Source organism: Thunnus albacares, chromosome 12 (assembly GCF_914725855.1).
Source record: "Thunnus albacares chromosome 12, fThuAlb1.1, whole genome shotgun sequence".
NCBI classification, from domain to species: Eukaryota; Metazoa; Chordata; class Actinopteri; order Scombriformes; family Scombridae; genus Thunnus; species Thunnus albacares.
Genome location: NC_058117.1, coordinates 22,196,791 through 22,221,565, shown reverse-complemented (window position 1 = coordinate 22,221,565; position 24,775 = coordinate 22,196,791). Strand labels below are relative to the sequence as shown.

Genomic DNA, 24,775 nt, shown 5'->3' with positions numbered 1-24,775 from the left:
TATGCACCATATATGTGGAACAAACCCCAAGAAAACTGCAGGTCAGCTGCAATTCTCAGTTCTTTTAAAACAAGGCTGAAGACCTCTGTTTGCCGCTGCCTTTTTCAGTCTTTTGATCAATAGCTTACATTGCACTGTAACTTTTACACTCCTGATTTATCTGTCTTTTTCTATTTTAGCTCACTTTTATTTTCTATTTAATTCTTTTTAATTCTTTTTAAATGTCTTTTTATATTGTCTTACGTTGCTCTTATATTTTGTCTTGTAGAATATGATAATAAAACAATTTTCACCTGTTATAAAGCACATTTCACATGCAGAGTGCTATTATCTCCTCTACAATATGTGCTATGGATTTTTATGTATCAAAAATAAAAAATCAAACAATGGCATAAATCATGTTTACCATTTTACCATCTCTTACTTTGTTATAATTGGGCCAGATGGGTGGCCTAGACCATGCGTGGGCTACCAGAAAGAAGAAACCACAAAAATATTTAATTATAGGTTAAAATTAGTCATTTCTGCTTAGTATTTTTATTCAATAAAAGGTTAACAGAAGAGGATAGTGATGAATTTAGCAAAAGGTTGATAAACATTAATACAAAGATTGTGAAACTGTGAGCATGGCTCACATTTGCACAAATTTGCAAATATGAGTGTAAATTATTAATTACATTTTGTATCAAAAGTGTAGTATTTTGCCCTTTTCATAATTGTTTCTGTCATTCTCCACAGTTTTTAAAGGAAGAGTTAACCCAAAGTGTAAAAAGATATTTTCTTATTTACCTCCCATGTTATCTTAACATGCAGATAGTTTTGGTTTTATTTGCTCAGGTTTTGTGATTTCTATGAGCTCTATGAGATGTCTGCCTCCCCTGATACAGGGACAGTGAGATGATTATTGTTTATGGTGCTCACTGCTTTGAAATATTAGGTGCAATGCACATTTGCCACATCGTGAGTGTCGAATCAGTTGTTATGTTTCAATTGACGCCTGTAGCACATCCTAGTTGGCGTGCGATGAACCCTAGAAACAGGACATATCCTGACGCATCTGGAACATCATTACAGGTTCGCACCAGTGTACATCCTTACACCGTGTCTACATGCAGTGTCTTTACATGCACTTTCTTTAGTAAACTGATTTCTTAACTGTCATGTGAAAGAAAGAGAAACCTGATTACTATTATCAGGGTAGGGGATTAGATAGGCTGCAAAGTGAAGCAACAGCAGCATCAGTCTTCTGTAACAGGATAACACTGTAGTTACAGTGATCAGTTAAGTCTAAACAAAATAGACTTGAAACCTTAAAAGGCACTTCATGTCACAATTATGTGCATAAAGGGCAAAACAAGCTATTACACAGATGGTGTAGACAGCTGTATTAGAAGTGTAGCTGTTCCCTCAGTTGCACAAGATGAATGACTGAAAAATGCAGCTGAAACACCTCCCGTTTGTCTTTCTTGTTTAGGTGAAATAACCCTTTAACTTCAAATCATACTTTGTTATTGACAGCTTATTGTAATTTCTGCCAAGCCAGAACTTCCAGCAACTTCTAATGTTATTTTAACAAGTCTGTTTTTTTAACAAAAAGTATTTGTCTCATATTTGTTACAGACCAGTGTTGACTGTGGCATCGGTTAATCCAAGGACTGTCGTTTCGTGCATTGGAGTAAAGAGAGGCACAGGTGGCAGTAGTGGCAGAAAATCAAAGAGCAAACAAACAAAGAAGCAGTTAGAGAAGAAACAGACAGATAGTCAGAGAGACAGACTGACAGGGACACAAGGAGAGGTAGTTTAGAGGCAGACAATGGGCACACAAAAACAAAGAGATTCAAGTTACAGTGGGGAGAAATAAAGGAGAGACGACAGAAGCCTTCATCACAAAAGCCCACCGTGAAACAATGGTTCCCTGATGGAAAGAGGCAGCAGTAAACACAAGCATCCCTGTTTGGCAGACCTGGAGAAAAGGGGAGGGAGAAAGAGGGGGAGAGAAGAAGAAGCAAGAGGGGTGAGAGAAAAACAGGCCCTGCCAAAGCAGCCCCCATGACGAGCAGCGCCATCTCGTTAAACCTGTCCCCAGGAGTCACAGGCAGATGCTCTGCTTTTTCTGTGATAATGACCGACCTGCTAAGCAGCTAGCAGCATCACGCTCCTTTGAACAACTATTGACCTCAAAACTGTCACTCGCTTTCACGCCAGTGCTGGTTCCAACTCACCATACTCAGAAGGGGCTTGTTGCACCACAAGTTTTAATGCAGGCCTAGATGTATTAATATGGCTTGTTATCAAACATTGTAGAAAATGCCTTTCTGTTGATATGGTCTTTATAAGATTATGTCATGCTCCTGCTCTGCACTGCATGTGGTCATCAGATAGAGTGGGTACATATTCATGATGACCAATTATGTCTTAAGACCTTTGAAAACATGCACCCCAGCTTGCACAAATTGGCATTAAGGATATGAAAGTGTTACCCATTAATGCACATTTATTCACCATTTTACATTTCTGAGACCCACCGCTGTCAAGCATCAAAGTGCAGTCAGCACATGGAGCCATGAGTCAAGAGGAAGTAACAAGGGTGAGGGGGAGATAGAGAGGGAAAGAGAGAGATAGACAGAGGAGGAGAGAGCAGTGGTTCTCTGAGGATTAGCTCATTTAGACTGCTTTGATCTGTGAGATCTTAATTGCTGGGTAGTACTGATAGAGTCCTCATGGAGACTTAGCAACACCATCCAGGCGAGGAGGGAGGAGCGTGGTCACGTCCATCCCTTCTCTTCCTCATTCCCTCTTGCTCTGGATGAACACATCTCAATTCCTGAACAATATTGTTTATTTTAATTTCCATAAATGATTATGCAATGTCATTTCATTTTATTTACTTTTTCCAACAAGCCGTCATACCTAAACCCAACAGGTCACTCTAAATTGACTTGTATGTGCATTTTCTGGGCTGCCACCCATGGTATTAAGGTGTAGTTACATTTTGTCAGCAAATTAGGCTTTTGTAAAAGTTTAATAAGGAGGATCTTTTCTTTCCTTTTTCATCTATGGTGTGCTAATTTTGAATACCTGCTTTTTGTTTCTGCCCCAACATTAATTTCCAGCTTCACCAAAACCTCAGCAAAGTTCAAAGTTCCCGTCATTCTCACATTCTTACATCATTATATCTGACCAATCATCTGTCTTCCAACTTTATCGCCAGACAAGAATGTTAGGATTGGATGATTCTGCAAAACCCTCACTTCCGTTTAGTGACGACACATTTCACTTTCACTATTAGTGCATGGCAACTACAGCAAGGTTAAGGTTAGGGAAAGATTGTGGTTATGGCAAATACAATATGGTTAAGGTAGGGGTAGGGGTTGGGGGAGTTAGGGTTAGGATTTATAAAGCAGGTTTATACTGGGCAACTTAAACACCTGCTTACACCAATACATTAATCTCTCAAAGACTTTTTGCAGTAGTATAATAACATTGCACCACTTCTGCCCATGTTTCATAATGTAATTGTATGTTATTTAAACAAATAATTGTGGGTTTTTTGGGGGGTGGACAGTTGTAAACATGGCTCATTTTTATTCCATTTGTACAAATGATCAATGTTGTTGTTCTCCTGATGAGGGCAGTCTCACTTTCTTAAATGTGCAAAACAAAATCCCAGTGAAGGGAAACACAGATGAGGTGCAGATTAGAATCAAAAGAAAATTTTATTTATTGGCTGAGTATTTAGTTGAGTCACCCTTCATTAAGTCAAATCTGGATATTATGGCTCTTGTCATTGTGGTCATTAAATAGTAAATGTCAGCTACAAAAGCTTTATGGGTTTTGTTATAGGACTGAATATTACTCTTTTCTCTTGCCAGGCAGCTTTTTATGTACCATGACTGAATAGAAAAACTTTGTAGCTGTAGTTTTATGATTTCGTAAGGGAGGTTGATGGTCACAAGTCAGCAGTTGAATATAAATCTTACAGATAAAGTCTTTCAGAGAGCCGAGCCCTTTTGAGAGGAATCGAGAGCTCACCGTATTTGAGGGCAGCTCCAGCTTTTGCTAAATCCCAGTTTAACCCCCATATAGAGATCCAGAGGGGCTGACTGGCAAAGACCAAGGGTTAAGGAGATCATTCAGACAGATGAAGATGATGCATGGCTTCCTTCTCTCTCTCTGTCTGTCTTTTGTCTCTCTCTCAGATTCACACATACCCACACACACATGCCTTCTCCCTATACTTTATCTATTCAATGCAACCTTGTACACCCATTTCTCTCTCTCTGGCTGCTGTCCAACTTCTCTGTCATTGCCTTTCATCTCTTTGGCTAAGACAGGAACAGGCAGATTAAGGAGAGGAAGAGTATTAGGGGAGCCATTCTTTCTGCCTCTGTGATGGGAGGGTTACTGTTAGTGCAGCAGAGCCCTCCCTCTGCTGAGTTTGGTCATTATAGAGGCTGCAGAGCAGTGGGGGGAAAGTAAGCCTGAGGGAGTGTTTACATTACAAGAATACTGATACCATGAGGCTCCAATGTATAAATGCAATCTCATATTGAACAGTACATTTCTGTTGAATCTTATATTTTAAAAAACATAAAGTACAAAAAGAAATAAAAACAGTAGAAAGCACACAACAACTGATAAACAGATGTCACCATAGGGGAACAAGTTCAGAGCATCAGGACATCGCAGGAAAATGTCCCCAAAAATAGCGTAAACATAATGGTTATACACATAATTTGATAATAACTAAACAACCCGACACAGCAAATGTGCCGACTTTACAGATGCTATCTGTAAGCTAGCTAGAAATGGACACACATGGGAGAACGCCTTTGTGTGTTTGCGTTTGTGTTCAGCTCAGCTTCTGACTGATCTCAGAACTTACCAGGAACCCCAGCTTTCTGTTATTTTCCTCCAGTCTCTCTCCTTTTCCCTCTTGTCCCAGAATGTTTATGAAGCAGATTCACAAAGCCCTGGGACAAGCGAGTTAATGTCTAATTCGCCTCATGTTCTGTCTGAACAGACATTAACAATCTGAAGGACTCACATGGAATTAATTGTTGAAACTGTTGAATGTGTTGGCTCAAAAATCATTAAAGCTACCAGCAGCAAATGTTAATCCATAAATAGAATTTGACTCATTGTCAAGATAACCTAAAGGTGCACATTTAGCAATTACAGTAATATTTTAAAACCGAAAGTTGCATTCCAACAAACTTTCTATCAGTAAAACATCATTCCTAAAGGCAATTATACAAACCTTGTCATGTTGTATTATTCCCATATGCCATCAGGTATTCATGTATGTCCAATTATTTGGATGCAGCTCAGCTATTTTATTTAAACTAGCTTGCTTTCTCCCTCATGTCTCCTTTTTGTTTTCAACCTCAACCTCACACACATGTCCAGGACATTAGCTCGCAGAATAAAGTAGCAAACAGTGCACTTGCAAATGTTGTTAGGTAGGCTAGATGAATGGACGGGTTGTTAACTGTAACAGTTTGATAAAACACTTGGCTGCAAATGTAAAGATCAGACATTTTAGATGTTAAATGTTATTACACCAGATAGCTCCAATGCTTGACTTACAACACTGTTTGGCTCGCTAGAAACAGCTATAAAAGATTTGTTGTCACCATCCCATTTTTCTTGGATTTCTTGGACCTCTAAAAACTGTCTTCTTCATTTCTTTCTGGCATGCAGTGAGATTTTAACTTCTATAACCATATTGACCTTTATATCCAAAATTAAGATGAGCTACTTTTCCAAAACTATAGCTAATATGATGGTTTGAAATAGAGGATATGCAAGGAAGGGGTTGAATGTCTTGGGCCCATTTCAACAGAGCATTTTTTTAGCAGTGATTACATGCAGATTGCAAATGGTGGCAGCAGCATGTTTCACAAATGATTATCACTCAGAAATTGCAGATGAATTTGCAAGTCCTACAGGGCTCTGGCATGCTTGTGTCTAGGTCAATATTATGCAGTTTGTTTTGATTTGTGGAACATGTCCAAAGTAATGCAAAAGGAAATAATCTCATATTGCAAAACTGGTGAAATGGGCCCCGGTTTCTTTCCTTTTTCAAAGATGCATATTTAGAAGGAAAACAGACCTTCACTGAGCTTGCATGTACCTACATCACAACTGTTTTCAGGGGTCTCTTCTGTTTGTTTAGCCATTATTTGAGCAGAGGCAGTTCTCCAACTGCACCTCCACAACCGTGTCAGACATGGCTGTGATTTGTGATGCAACTGCAAAGCCTTTGTTCCTGCAATATAACATTTGTCTGAAGAGGAAAAATAGCCTCAAATTTCAAAAGTACAATTCAAAGAGTATTCTTTTATTAAATATTGATGTCACACACATGGTTAGCGGGGTATTAACGTTTGAAGGAAAACAGCATCACTTAACACCCTTGTGCTACCTTGCTCTACAGTGAACAGCTGTTACATCACCCTTGAATCATTCATTCTGAAATCAAAAAGAGTTGAGGTAAACACAAAATCTGTGGAATGTAAAAGGGCTTTCTGGTTTCCACAGTGAATGATCAAAAGATGAAGGAGCTCACACTGAAGTATAGACCTATACCGCAAATTACACAATCCACCATGCACATGTGCTTCTAAAACTTATTTGGCTTTGTGATTCCTTTTGTGAATATTTTTTCTCTTTGATGATTTCATATCTGATGCCTAACATGACACTGGGGCCAGTCATCACCATTTTCTCTCGTGTAAATTGTTATATGTTTAACTAAGAAACATTAGTGACACAGAATGCCACCACCGTTTACTCACAAATCCCCATTGTGAAACAGGCCACTGTGCAGCATTGTTTTCCTTCAGTGCCATTAAATGGGAATTCTGTGAAACATTATCCAAGTATATGTTCCTTCTTCCCTCTGATAATTCACCATATTCACTAAGTCTTGTGGGGCAAAGAAGATTGATACCATTCTCATATCTGTCCACTAAATATGAAGTTACAGATAGCAGTCCATTAGCTTAGCTTAGCATAAGAACTGACAGCAAAGCTCACTAAATCTTGGAGTCTTAATCGCTGTGAGGTTGCAAGTGCAACCAGTGGAAACTCTGGGGAGTTGTTGTACCTGGCCAAGAAATAGTCTCACACATATCCCCCTGTACAAACCCAAAAATGTAGTTTTTACACTTTGGTTTTTTCATGGATTAAACAAAAGATATAAAATGTTAACCAGTGAGCTTTAGAGGTGCTGGTAGGCAGCTTTTGTCACATTTGGACAGAGCCGGGGTACCTGTTTCCCCTTGTTTCCAGTCTTTATGCAGATATGAGAGTGGTACTGATCTTCTTATTTAACTCTTGGCAAGAAAGTCAATAAGTGCATTTCCAAAAATGTGAAACAACTGCTTTAAATGTGGGTGGAAACAAAAGAGATTTTAAAATTTCAACACCAATCTAATGCCTAATGAAGTTGGGGTGGTGATTCAAATAAAAACTGTTGTTTAAAAGAAATATAGAATGAAAGCTTGGAGACATACAGTCAGCGGTGGATTTCAACACCTTCCACAACCATAATGTCAACTACATTGTCTCCAGATGTGTTTTCCTGTCATAATATGACCAAATCACTTCTGGCTCCACAAGCTCCACTAATACTCATTAAGACTGCATACCTCATGTGCGAATGACAGATCAGTTCCATTGTTTTTTCAAGAGTATCGAATTACACTTGAGCAACTGCATTTGAATTTCAAAAAGTTTATAGAAGTTTATCAAAATAAAATGAGAACACAAAAGTCTAAATGGCCAAGAAGTCTATAGTGTTCCAACAGCAGTCAAAGCTCCTCAGCTCCTGCATTTCAATGTGGCGGCGTACTTGGGCGTTGCGCTGTCAGCAGGATCTGTGTTCCAGTTGGGTGACTGAGCCTTTCTGGTATCGAAACATGATGACAGTGAAGGCAAGTCTCACACCAGCCAATGGAGTCATCAATAATAAGACAAGGTGAGCGGGAGGGAAGGGAGGAGGGTTATCGGGGAACAGCACATACACTTCCCAGTGGGCCGCAGGGGCAGACAGGGCCGCAGAGAGGCGAGATATGGTGTGACGCTCCTGGAATCTGTGATTTGACATCTGCTCTGTGTGAGAGTCTGTCAGAGGACAGTAGAAGGTTTTTGAGGGCACTGCCGCTTCCTCTTAAGCCAGAGTCTCTGGGTTTTATCAAAGAGATCTGACTCGCAGGGCACAGAGAGTGGCAGAGCAGCACGGCGCTCACTGGAGGTGGTCAGCTCTGAGTGGACACTGAATGGACGTCATTCAACCAGCAAACTCAGTCCTCCTCTTCCACATAGGTAGAAGGAAACCAGCCCACCTGAGAAGCAGAAAAATACAATATAACACTGAACTGCACAAATATTAGACTGGACATACATTTTTTATGAGCTTTTTGTATTTTCCCCTCTTTCTCACACGTTTCTCCCAGACCTGCAGTCCTTGTCATCACTAATTCCCAGTTTTGGCCTGGACTACACATGGCGCTAGCCAGCCTTTTCAACCAAACAGTGAGGAGCTTCACACAGACATCATGATTCTTTCAGAGGTGTATACTTCCCCGCTGCCTAATTCAAACCCCCTCCCATGCAGGTCCCCAAACCAACATCACAATCCCTCACTGGCTCCTCACCTCAAAACACGATCACTTTTTTGAACAGCTTTAAAACTATTCGTGGACTATTTACATAAATACATACACCAAACTTCTAATGCACAGACATTTTGACCTCTTAGATGGATGTCATTTATAAAAATAAAGTTTTTTTTTCTTGAAGTTCTGAGAGGGTACAAGAAGTTGATCAATGACAATAACATAATGATCAATAACATAGTCTAGATTCGTAGTAATACAGTACCAACTGGATATGTAGGATAGATGTGTAAAGAAGAAATTCTTCAATTTCACTTTCATTGTGCATAATTAAAGGGTAAAACTGGTATTTTATTTATTTTTCTTATTGTCAACAATCCCATTAAACAATTAAAACCAATAATTTGTTAGTCCATTCCTCAATACTTTATGACTTCCCTTCCCTGGCTGTAGCAGTCCCCAGCTCAACATATTAATCTTTAAAAAAAAAAAAAGGTCACAAAAATATGGTTGCATTTTGAAAAAGTCAAATTATTTTCTAAAGCAGCTTGGCATTGTATTTTACCAAACATTACACAAACAGGAGTGAACTGTCTATATGCATGTGACTCATTTCATCCGCGCATTAATATGCATTCAGTGCCCTGGTGAGTATTTACGGCACCAGCACGATGGGATTAACTGAAAATAAACTACCCATGTGCCCATGTTCATCATAATGAAGGAACATGTCACCCAGAGCAACACTGTGGCTTATTGTTGTGTTTTTAATTGTTTCTGGGCAACAATAGAGGTCTAAGGCACAGAGGAATAAACTGTATTGTAGAATGAGCTCATTGTTTGTTTTGGTCCTTTCATAGGAATTGTTGACGAGAAAAATATAGAATATTGTTTAAATCATTTTTAAAACATAGCTGACACTGACAAAAACACCAAGGTAAAGATGAAATATATTGTTAAGCAACAGGTTTCTCACAAAGAAATGAAATCACAGTCACAATCTCTCATAGTAAGAGGATCCTGAAGCGGACCTACCCTGCCGTCGACCTCTCCCTTCCACCACCCGTTGGACATCTTGGTGTAGATCTTGATAAGGTCTCCCTGCAGCAGGGAGAGCTCCCGCGTGTCTCTGGAGCTGAAGTCATACCGTGCCACTGCAATACCCACCACCCTGGGAGAAAACACTGAGACAAAGAAACCTTTCCTTATTATCTGACTATTATCTATCTCACTATTGAAGTATTAGCTCATTGATGTGTTGTAGCTATGAGCCTGTCTCCTGCCATTTGCCCACCAAGAAATATCACACTCACAAAATCACATAATCATGCTCCAAACAACAATTTAATAAAAAATCTAAAAGTATGATTTACAGATGATCTAAATTTTAAATTTATGGATATAGCAACCCATAAATTTAAAAGCTTTTAGTACTCATTATGATGAAGTGAAAAATCCACCCACACCATTCTGCACAATAAGCTGTTGAACCTGTTTGGAGAGCCTGTCGCCTGTGTCAGCCTCTTGAACTGACTTTCTCCTCTGCATTTGGAAATCCTAAACTCTACGAACGTTCTCCTCTTAACTCTTAGGTTTGTCACATTGAGGGCAATTGTAAGGAAAAGGATGGTTGGTGACTAACTATTAACTTAACCATTAACTCATCTCATTTTAAAATTCGAATGAAACATTTTTTCACAAAAAATCTTAACTTAAGATCCACTCCAATTAATTTTATTCTCATCTACTAAGTGTTTGGACAAAGAACTTCTTACAAATTCACCAATACAACAAATCTGCTTTTAATGTACACCATATAGCAAAACCACAGAGACACAGATGAGAGAATAAAGCAGGCTCACTGGTGAGAGGGGAGTAATGTATGTGAGGCTGCCCAGCTTGGCAAGCAAACAGTAGAGATGAGAGGTCATGGGTTATCGTGATCATGTGTTGATCTTATTTTAAAGTTAATGTTCAACTTAGCTCACGCATTGCATTAGCACTTATCAGGTTATACAAGGTAAGTCTGACAGATGCAGGTCAGGGCTCATATCTCACATATATGTGAACACAGGTGTACATGTTTGTTTACCTTATCTGTGGAAATACAGATGACACAACTGGGTAGATATGTTGGATGAAAGGAATACATTTACTCCCTCATGCACACACAGGCACATATCCTACTAACAGATGCACATGATACACGCATGCACATAACTGCTCACACAGACAGACACAAACAGAGGGATCTTAGTAAAACATTTTGCTGCATTCACCTGCACACTGACTCCAATAATTCAATCCCAGTCAGATCTAAAATATTTAAATAAATAATTGTGTAGTTTGGAGACTGTGTGCAGGTATTACTCTTGATATTAATGCTGATTTCCAATAGCCTTGTACCTACAGTACATGTAATGTGCATATAATTATGCTCTTTCTAATGTAAAACACAAAAAACTCCATGCACTGGTTACCACAATTGCTAGCCTTGTAGTCACACCTTATAAATGGATACTATGCCCAAAATAGCACATTTTTTACTGTTACATATTTGTTTTGATTCATTAACAAGCGAAACCATACAAAAAAAATGTATGAACCCTTTTAATTAGCTAAATTGATTGCATTGGTGTTATTATTCAATTTTAGTTTTACGTCAATGTAACTAAAAATTTGTTGCAAAAATGTATTTCCGATTTGGAATTACAGGAGGTTGACATGAATGGTTTTACCCACGTGGCTACTCGTACGGTCTGTGCAATGTGACATAAAAGTGGCATTTTTAGACTACATTATTTAATAGAGACAGGAAAAACAAGACAGTTCATCTTTGGAAACCTGGAAATGTGGGTATACAGCAGGAGAGACAGAGAGTAGAAAAGCTGTACCTGTACCTGACCAGAAAGGCGAGGAGGAGGGAGGAACAAAGCTGCAGCCGCCAGGAGGAACTACAGAGAAGCAAAGCAAGTGATGGGGGGCGGGGGAGGAGGGGAGGGGGTTCAGGCCGTAGTGGGAGCAAAGAGAGAACATAAGAAAAGTAAACACAAGTTTGACAGAGAGAGAGAATGAGAGAGGGTAAAGGAGAGAGACAGGAAAAGTTGGCAAAGTCAAAGAACAAGCAAAAAACAAGAACGGGTGGGAGAGAAAAGTGAGAGAGGAGTGCAAAACACTTGATTCAGAGCATATGTTTAATTTTTATGTAACACTGCCCATGAGAGGACAGGATAATCAGTAATTAATGACATACTTGTGGGCATGAGTATGCAAAGTATGTGGGTATCCATATCCGCATACTTTTGTGTCCTTTTGGTCTGGAGCTGTATTTCTTGGTGTGTGCTGGGCCCCTTTGTTTCAATTCAGGGAAATCTTAATGCTACAACATACTGTACTGTACATACTGTGCTTGCTTCCAGTTTTGTGGCAACAGCTTGAGGACGGCCCTCTCCTGTTTTAATATGACAATGTCCCCATGCGCAAAGCGAGATCCATAAACAAATTGTTTTACCAGTTTGGTCTGATAGAACTTGACTGGCCAGCACAGAGCTCTGAACTCCATCCAACATCTTTATGATGAAGTGGAACGCCAGCTGCGAGCAAGGTCTTATCACCCAACCAACATCAGTGATCCTCTTGTGGCTGAATGGGAGCAAATCTCTGCAGCCAAGTTCCGAAATCTTGTGGAAAGCCTTTTCCGGAAGAGTGGAGGCTGTTACAACAGCATGATGCCCACGGTTTTTGAATGAGATGTTCAACAATCACACATGAGTGTCATGTTTGGGTAGCCACATAGTTTTGGCCATGTAGTATAGCTTCTGCAACCTTCTCCAGGTCATACTGCATAATAATCAGCAATAACAGCCTCTTGAGCACCAGACCAGCTGAGCCAAAGCAGCAGCATGGGAGTAAGTATACGTCTGGGCACAGCATCGCGCCCTGACAAGGCAACGGCTGGGATTCCACACCGCAGCGCCAAAGACTTCTGCTCCCATATGAAACCCCATCTGAGCCAGCAGACCCTCACACTGAGAAAAAACACCTCCTGTCAACACAACAATATGGTACCATGCCATCTTCCTCTCCCCTACAGGGATAAGTAAATGCAGGCCAATATGTGTCAAATGTTTGTCTGACCAGCCCACAAACAAATATACACATACCTGCAGGAAGTAGATACAGTACACACAAACACATGTACTATATGGACATATGTACACAACATGAACTGGGTGAGTGAAATCAAAAAAGATTAAATGCACTATATAAATACAATTAATAATAAATGATATTAACATCACTCTACATGTTATATATGTTAATCAAATCAAAGACAGTCATGACATTGAACTTCTGGATATGATTTAGGATGATCAAACTGAGTTTCAAATAATTCTCTCTGATAAATTATCTAAAGTTTTCATTTTGAAAGAGAAATTGAATGTTATCTGCTTGTAATCAGTAATTTAAGGCATCACGACTGAGTATCCCAATAATGTCTACAACTGCAAGATGATTCTCCTGACGATAAAAGATAATATTAAATGATTTCCCTAACATTCACATACAGTATACACAGAAGTAAAGCACTCACTCAGACTTAATTGAAGAGGCTGGCTGGGGTTTTTCCAAACAAATTACTCCAGAGTTTTGATGGCTTTTCAGTAGTTCTGCACCATATGATTGTTTGCTCAGCCTTGCATTCTGTTTTCTTTGCTATGAGGTGTCTGTTTTGAGATTCAAACCATTTTGTGTGGTTTTTTTGTGTTTGTTTTGGCTTGACATCTGTCTTTCCACAGAGGCTGTTTACCAGACAGAGAATGTGGTGCCCACACTAAGTCTGTCTATGGGGGTGGACGTCTTAAGGCAATAATAATCTATCCCAGAATGTACTGAGACAACGGTGGGTCTGTCAAGGCTTTCTCACTGAAGGTAGCATGGTGAATGGCAGTGATGCACAAACACACCTCTTGCAGAGCTACTTTGAAGCCTGATGCGCTGGGAAACCAACGCTGCCAAAAGAGGCAGAGGGACAAGGATGTAGCAGAATTTTACATCCGAACAGACACAAAGGGCTAACTTTGACTTTGTTCCAGCGTTCCTCTGCTTGCCTCGGCTGCTGTTGCAGCGGCTGTGGTTGTTTACACATACAGCTCTCTTTAAGTTAAGACGGTTTACCTCCAGCTGCTTTCTGCTCTTTTCCATCAGATCATATTTGCAAACTTTTCCCAGTTTTGTGGAAACAGGCACAGTCCCTCAGTTGGACCAGGGGTATCCCCCAGGTGTGTATCAGCAGGCGGCTGTCACACAGTTTTCTCCGCTGCCAGTCCAACTGAAATGTCATGTCCTGTCAGGAAAATTGTGAAGCCATCTCAGAGCTGAGCAGCGTACAGAGTGTGACGTTTGGAGTAGCAGATTCCTGGTGCTTGCCTGGGGCATCGGGCCCTAACTGGGACCTCTCTACCGAGCCTGGTGAGCTGCCAAGGCTCCTTTCTATTTATTTCACTCACTGTCTCTCTCATTCTCTCTTTTGTCTTGCAAGTGCAAGCAGATTGCATTGAAATCAAGATGAGATCAGATTTGCTAGATCTCTTTCCTATGCTATCGGACATGCTATGTTTGCTGACAAGTGCAAATATAAACCTGATCACATTTTGTGTAAAGGTTTGTGATCAGATGTTATTATCCAGATAATATATCATGATCCAGGTTTGGCTGTCCTTATTGCTTCTTCTTTATTTAGCTCAATATCACAAATCATTTTTCAATCTGTACAACATACAACACCTTCTCCTTCCTCCTTTTTCCATCACTTTTATCCATTTAATTCTATCCACATTCTATCTTTCTCTCAACCTGTCTGTCTAACTCTCTGTCTTCTCTCTGTCACTCTCTTGTTGAGCTTAAGCACAAGGATGCATTTATTCATGCCTGTTAATGCTAACAGGTTGAAATCATAGAAGCAGCGTTACCTCTCAAACACAAGCAAGACTGCCTTTGTAGAGAAGCAAAACAGCATTGATGATTTTCACCACACAGTAGTCTGTCAGAGTTTATCATATGTGAAAAAAACACTGTTTGCCACTTTGGATTTTTCCGCATAATAAGCAGAACAAGCCAAACCTAAAATAATCACAGGGAGGGTCAGTAGAGCTTAACAATTTCCCTTTTTTGTGTTTAATTAAGTGACTTTTGCATAATGAGTATTACTCTCTATCATCATGTTTCATTCTAGTATACATTTAGCCAATTTCTACTGAATTTGTACCATTATTATCTGCAGTTTAACCAATTTTATGCTAAGTTGAATGTGGTTTGACAGAGTAATGCATCATTTCACATGCACATTCCAGTATCTTGTGATCAATTGTTTATATAACATGGTAAATGTACATATTTGCACTTTTCTGCTTGTACAGCCATAATTACCATATGGCAATAATGGTGTTTTTACTCTTTGGTAAGATGTAAGGTAAGGACTATTTGCTCTTCTAAGCTGGTAAAAACAGCAAATAGCTCATTTTCAATCAGCCGTGTTCCAGATACCACGTGTTGAAGAGCTAAAGTTTTGTGTATATATTTAACTCAGAATGACATTATACACATGCTAGAATGTTGTCTTTGACTTTATGAAATGAAAATGAAACAAGAGGATCAACCATGCAAAACTGAGGAGGCATGTCTCCCCAGGAAAACTGCTGCTGTCTTCCACCCTGCTCTGTTCCACAGGGACTCATGTTAGCTCATTATGCTGTGCTAAATATTTCTAGCATGTCTCACACGTCAAAGATAGGACTGCCTTGGGTATTAAGACATAGTTTTCACTTGAGTGTTTAATAACCAAGCAAATGCTCTGTCAGCATGATTTTGCAATGTAAGCTAGGACATTTTCCAACAGTTTTTTGAGGCAAGGGAACACAGTAGCTGGCCTGTGATGACAAAACATTAGCAAGTGAGATACTGATTCCAGCAAATGCTTTCTGCTCCTGGCTTGTTTTGTTTCTGGGTGAGGACATGGGAAATATAAGTTACTATTGAATGTTTTGGTCACACAGAAAAGCCTTACAAGCCGGTCTAAGCTCCCCAGGGAAAAACAACTCACCTTACTTATCTGATCTGGTCTGCTATAGTAAAAACCCAATCCTCTGGTCCTCCAAACACATCATAACAAATGCTCAGAATTACTTCCAACTATAACTGGATCGAGATCTGATCTTAACTAGTAGCATTTACACCTGTCAGACAGAGAGTCTCTGGGAACTTGGAAGCTTTTGAAGCAGACTCACCACTGCCAGCCTTGGTAATGGCCAGAGGCATGTTTCCATTGGACAGTTCCCTATAGGGGACCTGCAGAGTGGTGTCAAGACTGCTGAAACCCTCCTTTAACGAATGGTGCTTGTAGTACTCCACTAGGTCCTGTGTAAAACAAGCACAATGAAACAAAACATACCTTTAGCATTAGTAAACCAGGGTAAATCTAGCTGGTGTTGTGTGCAAATGTATAGAACGGAAAGCAAAGACATGTGGGAAGGTTAGTAAGGGAGTAGCTGCTTGTTTGATCTTGACAACACAACAGCAGCCAGTATGGAGCAAGTCTTGCTGCGCAGGGCAACTAACCACAATATATTTTTCTATCTGCCCATTTCAATTTTATGTGCTGGAAACAAGCTAATATTAGCTACTGCCATATAATACCACAGGCAGCTGCATACAACGTGCCCTTGTGGCTCTGTGTGTGTACACAAATGTAAAAATAAACCACCAGTAGATATATTTTTATCATTGTACAAAACAAAGTAAAATTTATGGCTTATATGCTGCAGTTTATCTCTAGAGAGTGCTGCAAAAGTAGTGCAATGTCAAAATGATTATGCTCATTAAGGCTACAGCAGTTTATAGGGCAAAAAAATCCATACAAAGTAAAAACCATTACCAGCACAGTCTTGAACAGCCGGCTCTCAGCGATGTAAAAGCAGCCATCCTTGGTGAGAATTTTAATGTGCTTGACTTTATCGTTGAACCTGTGGAGGATGAATAAGACATGGGCTGCTAATCAACTATACATGCTTCCACATCAATCCAGTCTCTATGGTGAACCGTCACGAAGGTCTGTCTGAGCTGACTGTCGGTTTCCATGCTGAGCCAAGCAACTTTGTTTAACAAGAACACCTTCGTTTTTCCCAGCGGTGGACCCAGGTCGCTAACATCAGATAATAACTTTACAGCAGATTACACTGTGATTACATTGTGTTTTACACTTGTTTTAAGAACGCTGTGAGTATTATCAAATTTGACTGTATACCAGAGGTTGTGACCCTGTAAATCAACTCTTCATCACAAGTTTTGTCTTACTTTGAACATGAATGGTGGGCAGTTACACTAGAGTAGTTCTTTTGCAGATTGCAGTATTTTCAAAGTATTGAAACAGGAATGAAGAGCAAAAATATCTTGTATTTCAAAAGGAAAGAAAATACAGAAATGTCAGAAAATAATTTTGTGTAAGAGGCATATATTTATAACTTCAATTGCAATCAAGTGCAATCCCCAGTTTGAGAAGCACTCTAAAAGAAAAATTTAAGTATTTCTAAAAAAAACACACAAAAGAAAAAGCAGCAAGTCCCCAAAATCTACAACAATTTTATGTGAAGTAAAAATAAAAATGTATAATATAATTTGTTTTTTGTTTTTTTTGCCAAATGTTTGAATAGCGTAGGCAAACAACTCCTACTTACTACTGATTGGCTGATTAGCAACAAGAGTGGAGAACTATTTATTACAGCTCTGTATCCCCCTTCCATAGTATCTACTAAGAATTAATGTAATTTACCATTCGTTATTCACAGGGAATTATACAAAAGGTGACTTTGGACATTAATGCCAGTTCAGTTCTTTTTTTTGCCCTATTGTTTTTGTGATGTTTCTGGAGTCGTCACTGTAAGTTTAGTTTTCTAATAATAAATGCATAGTTTGGACATATTTTGTGTAAATCATCGCATTTGATTCTAGTAACCTGCTGCATTTCCTTTTCTGTGATTTTTTTTATGTAAGATTTTTTTACCCCTTATCATTTACTGTGCTGCCACATCCATTGATAGAAAACTGTTTCACACCTAACTGTATAACATACAGTAAAGTACTTGAGGGCCTGATTAAATAATTAAGTGATGAAATAATCATTTGTCTTGGGAGAATCCTATAGCAGCCTCAGTCCTTTGTTGAAAAGTAATGCGGGCCAACCTTGAAAATACGTGCAGAATGTGCAGTGCATATACAGGCACAAATGAGAATGCGCTGTCGAGCCAATTGCAAGCACAGTAAGCTACTGTCCTGTATATTGCATGTCTCCCATATGGTGATGTGCAAGTTACACTGGAGACAGATCCGCATTGTAAATCTCCCAGTGCGGTGTATAAAGGATGAGAAGAATATGGTCATGTTGCAAATTCACTGACACATTATGAATATGTGGTGAGGAATACATTATTGATGTGTGTTGAGTTATATGGTGCATAACACATGAGCCGTGTTGGGTGAAGGCTGTCTTTTTTTCTGCGCAGGGCCGCACACATACACAAACACACAATATATCTTTCAACATACAAACTGACCACTTGTGCAGTGTCTGACATTAGACAGTTCCAGTTGATTAGCAAGAAGCTCTCTGTATAAAGCTCCATTATCTCAAACGGCCATCCTGATAATGATCTTAAGCAGTGAGACAGGCAATTAGGATTGGAGTGTTCAGAAACTGGCCCTGTACATCAAAGCTTTGAATGAGGAACGGTATGAGTCCACCAAACCAAATGGGCTGGAATGGTGTGTCACTGGCTAAATAGTCTTAACATCCAAACACCATTTCAGAGTGCACCCTCAATCGTTATAATCTCTTACAGCTGTCATGCCAGGTCAGAAGGACTCGATAGTCCTTTCTGTTTTTTAAAGACTGAACAAGCTTTGATGTAGCCTAAAAGATATTCGCTTGTTAAATGGACAGTGTTGTATTTCAAAAGAGGGATACCGAGGCACTCAACTATAAAGCAGCCATTTATTGAGGCCTAGAGGAATGGATGGTTTATCTACAATTCAAGTGCGTTTCTAGCCTTCTTTTGAAATACATTTCTAAGAGTGATAGACAAGGCGCTGAAAATAGCATGGTGCAAAGCTATCAGACACTTCTTGACCATGTGTCTGAGCAAAAGACACAAATAATAGATAGATGCTACAACAGATCATACCGATTCCTATGCTGTATTCAGTTGAGATGTGTGGTTTGGCATTAAAGTAAACTAGCTGCAACACTGTTTAGGTATGATGTAAGGTTTGAATAGAGACTGCGCCAGGAAGGGTGGATAAGGGTCCCTGCACCCAACATATTTTCTCACTTATCTGAAGTGGTATCTAGCCATACAGATAGTTTTGGTTTTATTTGCTGAGGTCAAGAAATATCCATATCCAAGTTTTCTGCCTCCACACCAATACAATGGAGGTGAACAGAATTTTGTTTGTGATCTTCACAGCATTGAACGACTTCTCTCTCCAGGACAGTACGCCCATTAGTCTGGATAATCCACAGACATCACTGTTAACAGTTTTCATAGAGACTTTTTATTGGTACAAAGTTGTTCTGATGAAACCTATTCACAGTGAGGTCTGGGGATTATCCAGGGCAGATAGTAACTTAACAATCATATAATCATATCAAACTCAGTAATTCCATTCATTTCCATTGTACTGGGGTCCTGCAGTGACAATGCTATCTAGTGCTGAGCACTACAGTGAAGGGTGAAGCAATGTAGCTGGTCCATAAACAACAGTGGTTAATTCATTGCTTTCTTTGTAAATTGGTTATTAAATTTTTCCTTCTAGATGACTTAAAAAATATGGAATACATGTATGAAACATCCTTATTGTCCCCCATTCATATATTTACATGCCTAAAAATAGTAGCATGAATGACAATACAACACTAGCGACCTAGTAAATAGTTCACTGTGAGGTAACAGAAGTAGTAAAAGAAGTAAAACTTGAATTATATATCAAAAGCAGCTACTGACGTGTATCAATATTCATATTCAGTCCATGTCTACTCCACAGAGCAAACCCCGTCTACTAATATTGCGGCAAATACTCATGAAGTTACTATAGTAACCCATGTTTCCCAACTCATTAAACTCACTACACCCTCATTAACAAATTCAAATGCTCAAACAATACCTATAGTTAACTTAACCATAGCCTTGTGAACGCCGCATTTCGAGCTCCAAGTTTAACCACAACAATGGTCTCTTACTATCTTTAAGTTTTCTCGTCCACCACAATGCTTGTAATTGCTGATATCTATAGATCTTGGTGATTTTTATAGAAAGCAATATGATGAAATTTAAATCTGAAATTTAGTACTATTTACACAAGGTCTGTCTAGCATAGATATTTTCTTTGATAAAATTTTCTTAAATGACACCAGCTACCTCAGCAGTCAATATTAATGCATTTGCAGGGCAGCAGGACCAGGAATAATGTGTTTCCTGCAGTTTCTAAATTGCAGTGGAGGCAAAAATATATTAGATAGATACGTGAAATCCTGGGTAAATACAAACCAATACCATTTGCGTGGCTTGATATCTTTAGAGGTAGGAGAGGAAATATAAACTGTGTATAAACTGTGATTCATCAGACCAGGGAAACTTTTTCCATACCTCAGTTTTTAGACACTTTTGATGATTATACAGTCACTGTAACTTCTTGTTCTTAGTTTACATGAGTGGAACATAGCATAATCTCCTTCTGCTGAGGCCCATCCACTTAAACATTTGATGAGTTGTTGTTTTTTTTTTTTTTCCAGATAATGCACCATTCTTGTACTGAGCCTGTTATTTGCATGTGGGCATTTTGTTTGCGTGAATGATTCTTGCCACTCTCCTCTCACCTCCCACAATAAGGTGTTTTTGCCCACAAGATTTCTGCCGACTACATGTGTTTTATTTATTCCACCATTCTCTGTGAACTGTAGCGAGTGAAAAACCTAGGGGAGATTGAGTATGGAAATATATGGAAAACAAGCTGTCATGTCACTTACTTTATACTGATAGCGTATTCTGTGCACTCTTTACTCCTGTGTCGAACCAGATAGGTGCTGTTTCCTCGGTCCAGGAGCTCCACCTCAGCCTGGTATCTCTCCATAGGCCCTGCAAACCTGAACCACACGTGAACAGCCACTGCACTTACACTGCAATCAATCATTCTGAACATGAGGATGAGAGTAGTCGATACAATCAATAAAATAGAGTAGGAATGACTTGTGGTTATTGTTAGCAATCTACAGTCATTTGTTTTCATCACTTACCAGAGCTGGGCCGAGTAATCAACAGGTTTTGGAACCTGGCATAGAAAAGAATTGTGGTTATTTTGTGTTTCAGTGGAGTCAATACTGAAGGGTGGAGGTCATTTCTAGTAATGTGATATTTAAGCCACATCTAATGGCTAAAATCAGTCTTCTACAGTGAAAAAACTGCAATTGAAAAGCACTACATTCCTACGCTAAGACATCGATATTAGCCATTATCCATTGAATGCACTGTAATCACACTAAATGTGTCTTATTGATTACGAAAAATATGCACACTTACACACGGGCAAGGCCTCACAGCATCACTTGGAAAGAAGCCAATCTTGCTTGTTGCCAGAATTTTGCCCTGCAATGGCAACTGGCTGTTAATCGCATTATATTTGTCTGGGAGCAACTACACCTCTCTCTCTTTCTCTCTCTCTGTCTCTCTCTCTCTCTCTCTCTCTCTCTCTCTCCTCCTTTTCTCTTCCCCTCCCACACTCGCTTCAATAAATCCTCAGCAATTAGCACACAACAAGCAGTGCATCTAATTTGCAGCCCAAGTTAATTATGGTTCAAACTCTGCCGGCAGTTAGATTTGTACTGCATCAAAACAAGAGCCTCGTTTAACACTAAATAATGGATCTTATTCTGGTCTTTGAATATCCAAACAGCGTGAGCTCTCTGGCTCGTACAGAAGACTAACAATTGCATTTTAGCGAACCCGCCTCAAGCAAACAGAAGCTTTATATGAAAATCATTAATTCCTCCAACAAACATAGTGTAGACACACTTTTTCCCAGCAAAGTAAACCAATTTGGTGAAACAAATTGCTTAATGTTTTTATATACTTGTTCCTACTATTTTATAGCCTTAATTCTATATCATGTGTATTATCTTGTAGACAGTGATAAGCATATATGTCAACATTAAGTTCAAGATAATTTGACTTGCCAATTCTGAGCTTGAGGTCAATTTGAAGTCCGTTGAGTCAATCTGAGAAGACAGTGAGTGTTGAGGGCATGTGGAGCTCTTCATTCAGCTTCCTGCCCTGTTTATGCTTTCCTCCTCACTCCTCTTTATTAGTATGAAATGCTTTTTGGGACCGTGCAAGCCCTGGCAGTAACTAGATTGGAAAGCGAATCTTTACCCATCTCTATGATTCATTCTGTGTAATAACATTTCATCAAAGGTTTTTTGAGAGCCTCTCTCTATTTGTTATGCCTTCGATAAGCGTATGATAAAGATTAAACTTATTACTCTGTTGGCATAAACAGGCAGCAGCCAAAGGATCAAATGAAATTACAGTGATTGATTGTATTGTTCTGCCAGTGGGATGGGGATAATTGCCTTCTGGGTAACAGGGGATATGAATTCTCAATGTTCTGTAATTCCATCCTCTGGCGCCACTGGGGACGCTGAAGATTAAAGGTACCCTGTGGAGTTTTCATTGTAAACAAACACGGTTTTGTTTAGATTCAGTGATTCTCACATAAAAGCATTGTGTATTTAAATAAAAATGTGGTTGTTTATAAAAATTATTTTATAAAAAATATTTTATAAAAATATTATTGGAAAAAACCCCGTAAAATTTGCAGTAACTACAGAATGAAGCTCATAAGCCAAGCTGCAAAAACTGTAGCCATTCCAGCCACCTTGATCACTAAAGAAACATAGCTGGTGAAGCTAGAATTAATACTAGATGTTATATCCCTTTTGATGAACTGACAACTCTAATAATAGTAATTTATTTTGTTATTCCACGTATCTACAGTAAATGAGGCTGTATAGCTAAATCAAACCTTAGTGGAAAAAACAGCTAAACTATTCCTGCTAAAAAAACAACAAATTTAAGAGATTATCAGAGACTGCCATCCGTCTTTGGTTTTATGTGAGATCATGCAAATTATGTGTGGTTAAGCTACATTTAAATCACTTTTTAAATGTATTAAAATGTAGATTAATTTACAGTATTATATTGATTTCAATTTAATATACAGACAGACCCGTATTAAAACAGGGGTACAGTTAATTCCTGTGAACTGTGGACTGTAAATTCTCTCATGCAGTTTGCTGACCAGCCATTACTTTAAACTTAAAACCTTTTTCTCTCAACTTCATTATACTGCTGCATTATGTTAACCCATGCTCATTGTTTGCATATCTGTGCATATTCAGGTACGTTGATAGAACATATAATACAAATAATATAAGAATCTGCTCATGAAATCACAGCTCTACAGCTCCACTAGTGGTCAAAACCTCCACAGGGTACCATTTAGTAATCTTATTACAGTATCATTATGCACTGACTAGAATGAACACAAATGTGTTATCATTTAATTCCTTTGATTCCCGCCCTCCTCCCCCCAACAGCCTGCATGGTAACCATGGTAGCAAACAAAGCAGTGCCATCTGTAACATGACATTCGCTTGCCATTCTACCAGCTTACTAGAAGCCCCTCCTGGCATTCAAGCCCTCACCCTCCACCTTGTGCTCTGTCACAACAGAGAGAAACATGGAGCATAGGAGATCGGGCTAACTGCCTACTCCCAGCTGTGCCATTGGCAAAGACCGCAGTCTGATTGGAGCAGCACCAGAAGGAGGATGAGGCTTTAATGCCGCCGTAAAGCAGAGTGAGAAACAGCTAGGGAGGCTGCCGGAAGACCCCAGATAAATCGCGATCCTTTCAAAAATAGATAAGGTCAAACACTCTCAACCATTGGCTGACCTCGTGAGATGGTTGCTAAATGAAGCCAGTACATGAGGTTGTCCACCACCATTAAAACATCCTCCAGAGGCTGAAGTGTCTGCTGTTTTATTGTCTCACTGTGGCACTCAATTAATCAACTGAAGCCACTAATTGGTTAGATCATCTGACGTAGGCTCTGATTCAATCTGAGGAGTGAGAGAAAAGACAGCTACCCCATTTATAATGTAACTGGAGTTCAGAGGAGTTCATACAGATCTTCGACTGATAATTCTAATTGAATCTGACCTCATCATAATGTCACTGTCATATTTATGGCTCACCTGACAGGACACAGAATCTGATAAATAACCACAATAGAATTTGTGATTTATAAACAATAAAGAGAATGTTCTGTCCAAAAGGGAGATAAATTGGGAGTGCCTCCTTTAAAATATATCTTTAGGCTTTTGTTTTCCTTTGTCTAACAGTGGGACATCCAGCAGGGGAGAGAGAGAGGAGAGATGACATGCAGCACAGATTCAAACTCATGACACTGCAAAGACATTGCGTGTGCCAAGCCAACCCGGTGAGCCATATCATGTTATTTTTTCATAGAGTCACAGATGTTGAGATAAAAAGAGGATGAGCTGAGTGACACCCACCTGCCACCAGGAGCTGTGCAGGTCGGCAAACATCAGTTCAATGACATCCCCCGCATGAATACTTAGTGGGGGCCCACACTGGGGACAAGGGATGCCACTGTAGTCTCTGATCACAACCATCCTGGGTAAACCTAGCAGACAGGGAATACAAACACATACTGAAATCTTAGACATTTATCTAAGAGACTACAGCAGTGTAACAGCAGTATCCGATTGTTTCATCATCATCAAGTTGTGGCTGATACAGGAAAATACTGTAACCCTGACACAAAGGTTTTGCAAAGGTTATGAAGGAAGAGAGCAGCATTGATAAGATCTACTATTATTGAAAAATACTTTGTTACACAAAAAGCAGACTATGACTAAAAATCTTAATAATTAGACCAATTAGAAACAGGTATCCAATAAGGTAGAATTGGTGGAGATGTAAGCAGAACTTAAACTGTGATTTTAATGTTTCACTACTTGACA

At 39.3% G+C, this 24,775-nt stretch overlaps 1 protein-coding gene across 3 annotated transcripts in view; it reads right to left on the bottom strand.

The window, feature by feature from the left end:
• Positions 1 to 6,313: 6,313 nt before the first annotated feature.
• LOC122994226 (guanine nucleotide exchange factor VAV3-like) overlaps positions 6,314 to 24,775 on the bottom strand; it is a 49,272-nt gene continuing 30,810 nt past the window's right edge. The window contains exons 20-28 of one of the 3 annotated variants that reach the window (XM_044368803.1): positions 24,305 to 24,435; positions 21,251 to 21,316; positions 20,968 to 21,002; positions 20,701 to 20,817; positions 16,558 to 16,645; positions 15,911 to 16,040; positions 11,519 to 11,578; positions 9,660 to 9,808; positions 6,314 to 8,351 (exon numbers count right to left, since the gene is read on the bottom strand). In XM_044368803.1, the coding sequence (XP_044224738.1) occupies positions 8,310 to 8,351; positions 9,660 to 9,808; positions 11,519 to 11,578; positions 15,911 to 16,040; positions 16,558 to 16,645; positions 20,701 to 20,817; positions 20,968 to 21,002; positions 21,251 to 21,316; positions 24,305 to 24,435 (818 nt within the window). In that variant the 3' untranslated portion in view covers positions 6,314 to 8,309. The remainder of the gene's footprint in view (positions 8,352 to 9,659; positions 9,809 to 11,518; positions 11,579 to 15,910; positions 16,041 to 16,557; positions 16,646 to 20,700; positions 20,818 to 20,967; positions 21,003 to 21,250; positions 21,317 to 24,304; positions 24,436 to 24,775) is intronic. The other 2 variants (XM_044368804.1, XM_044368805.1) reach the window with 2 other exon arrangements.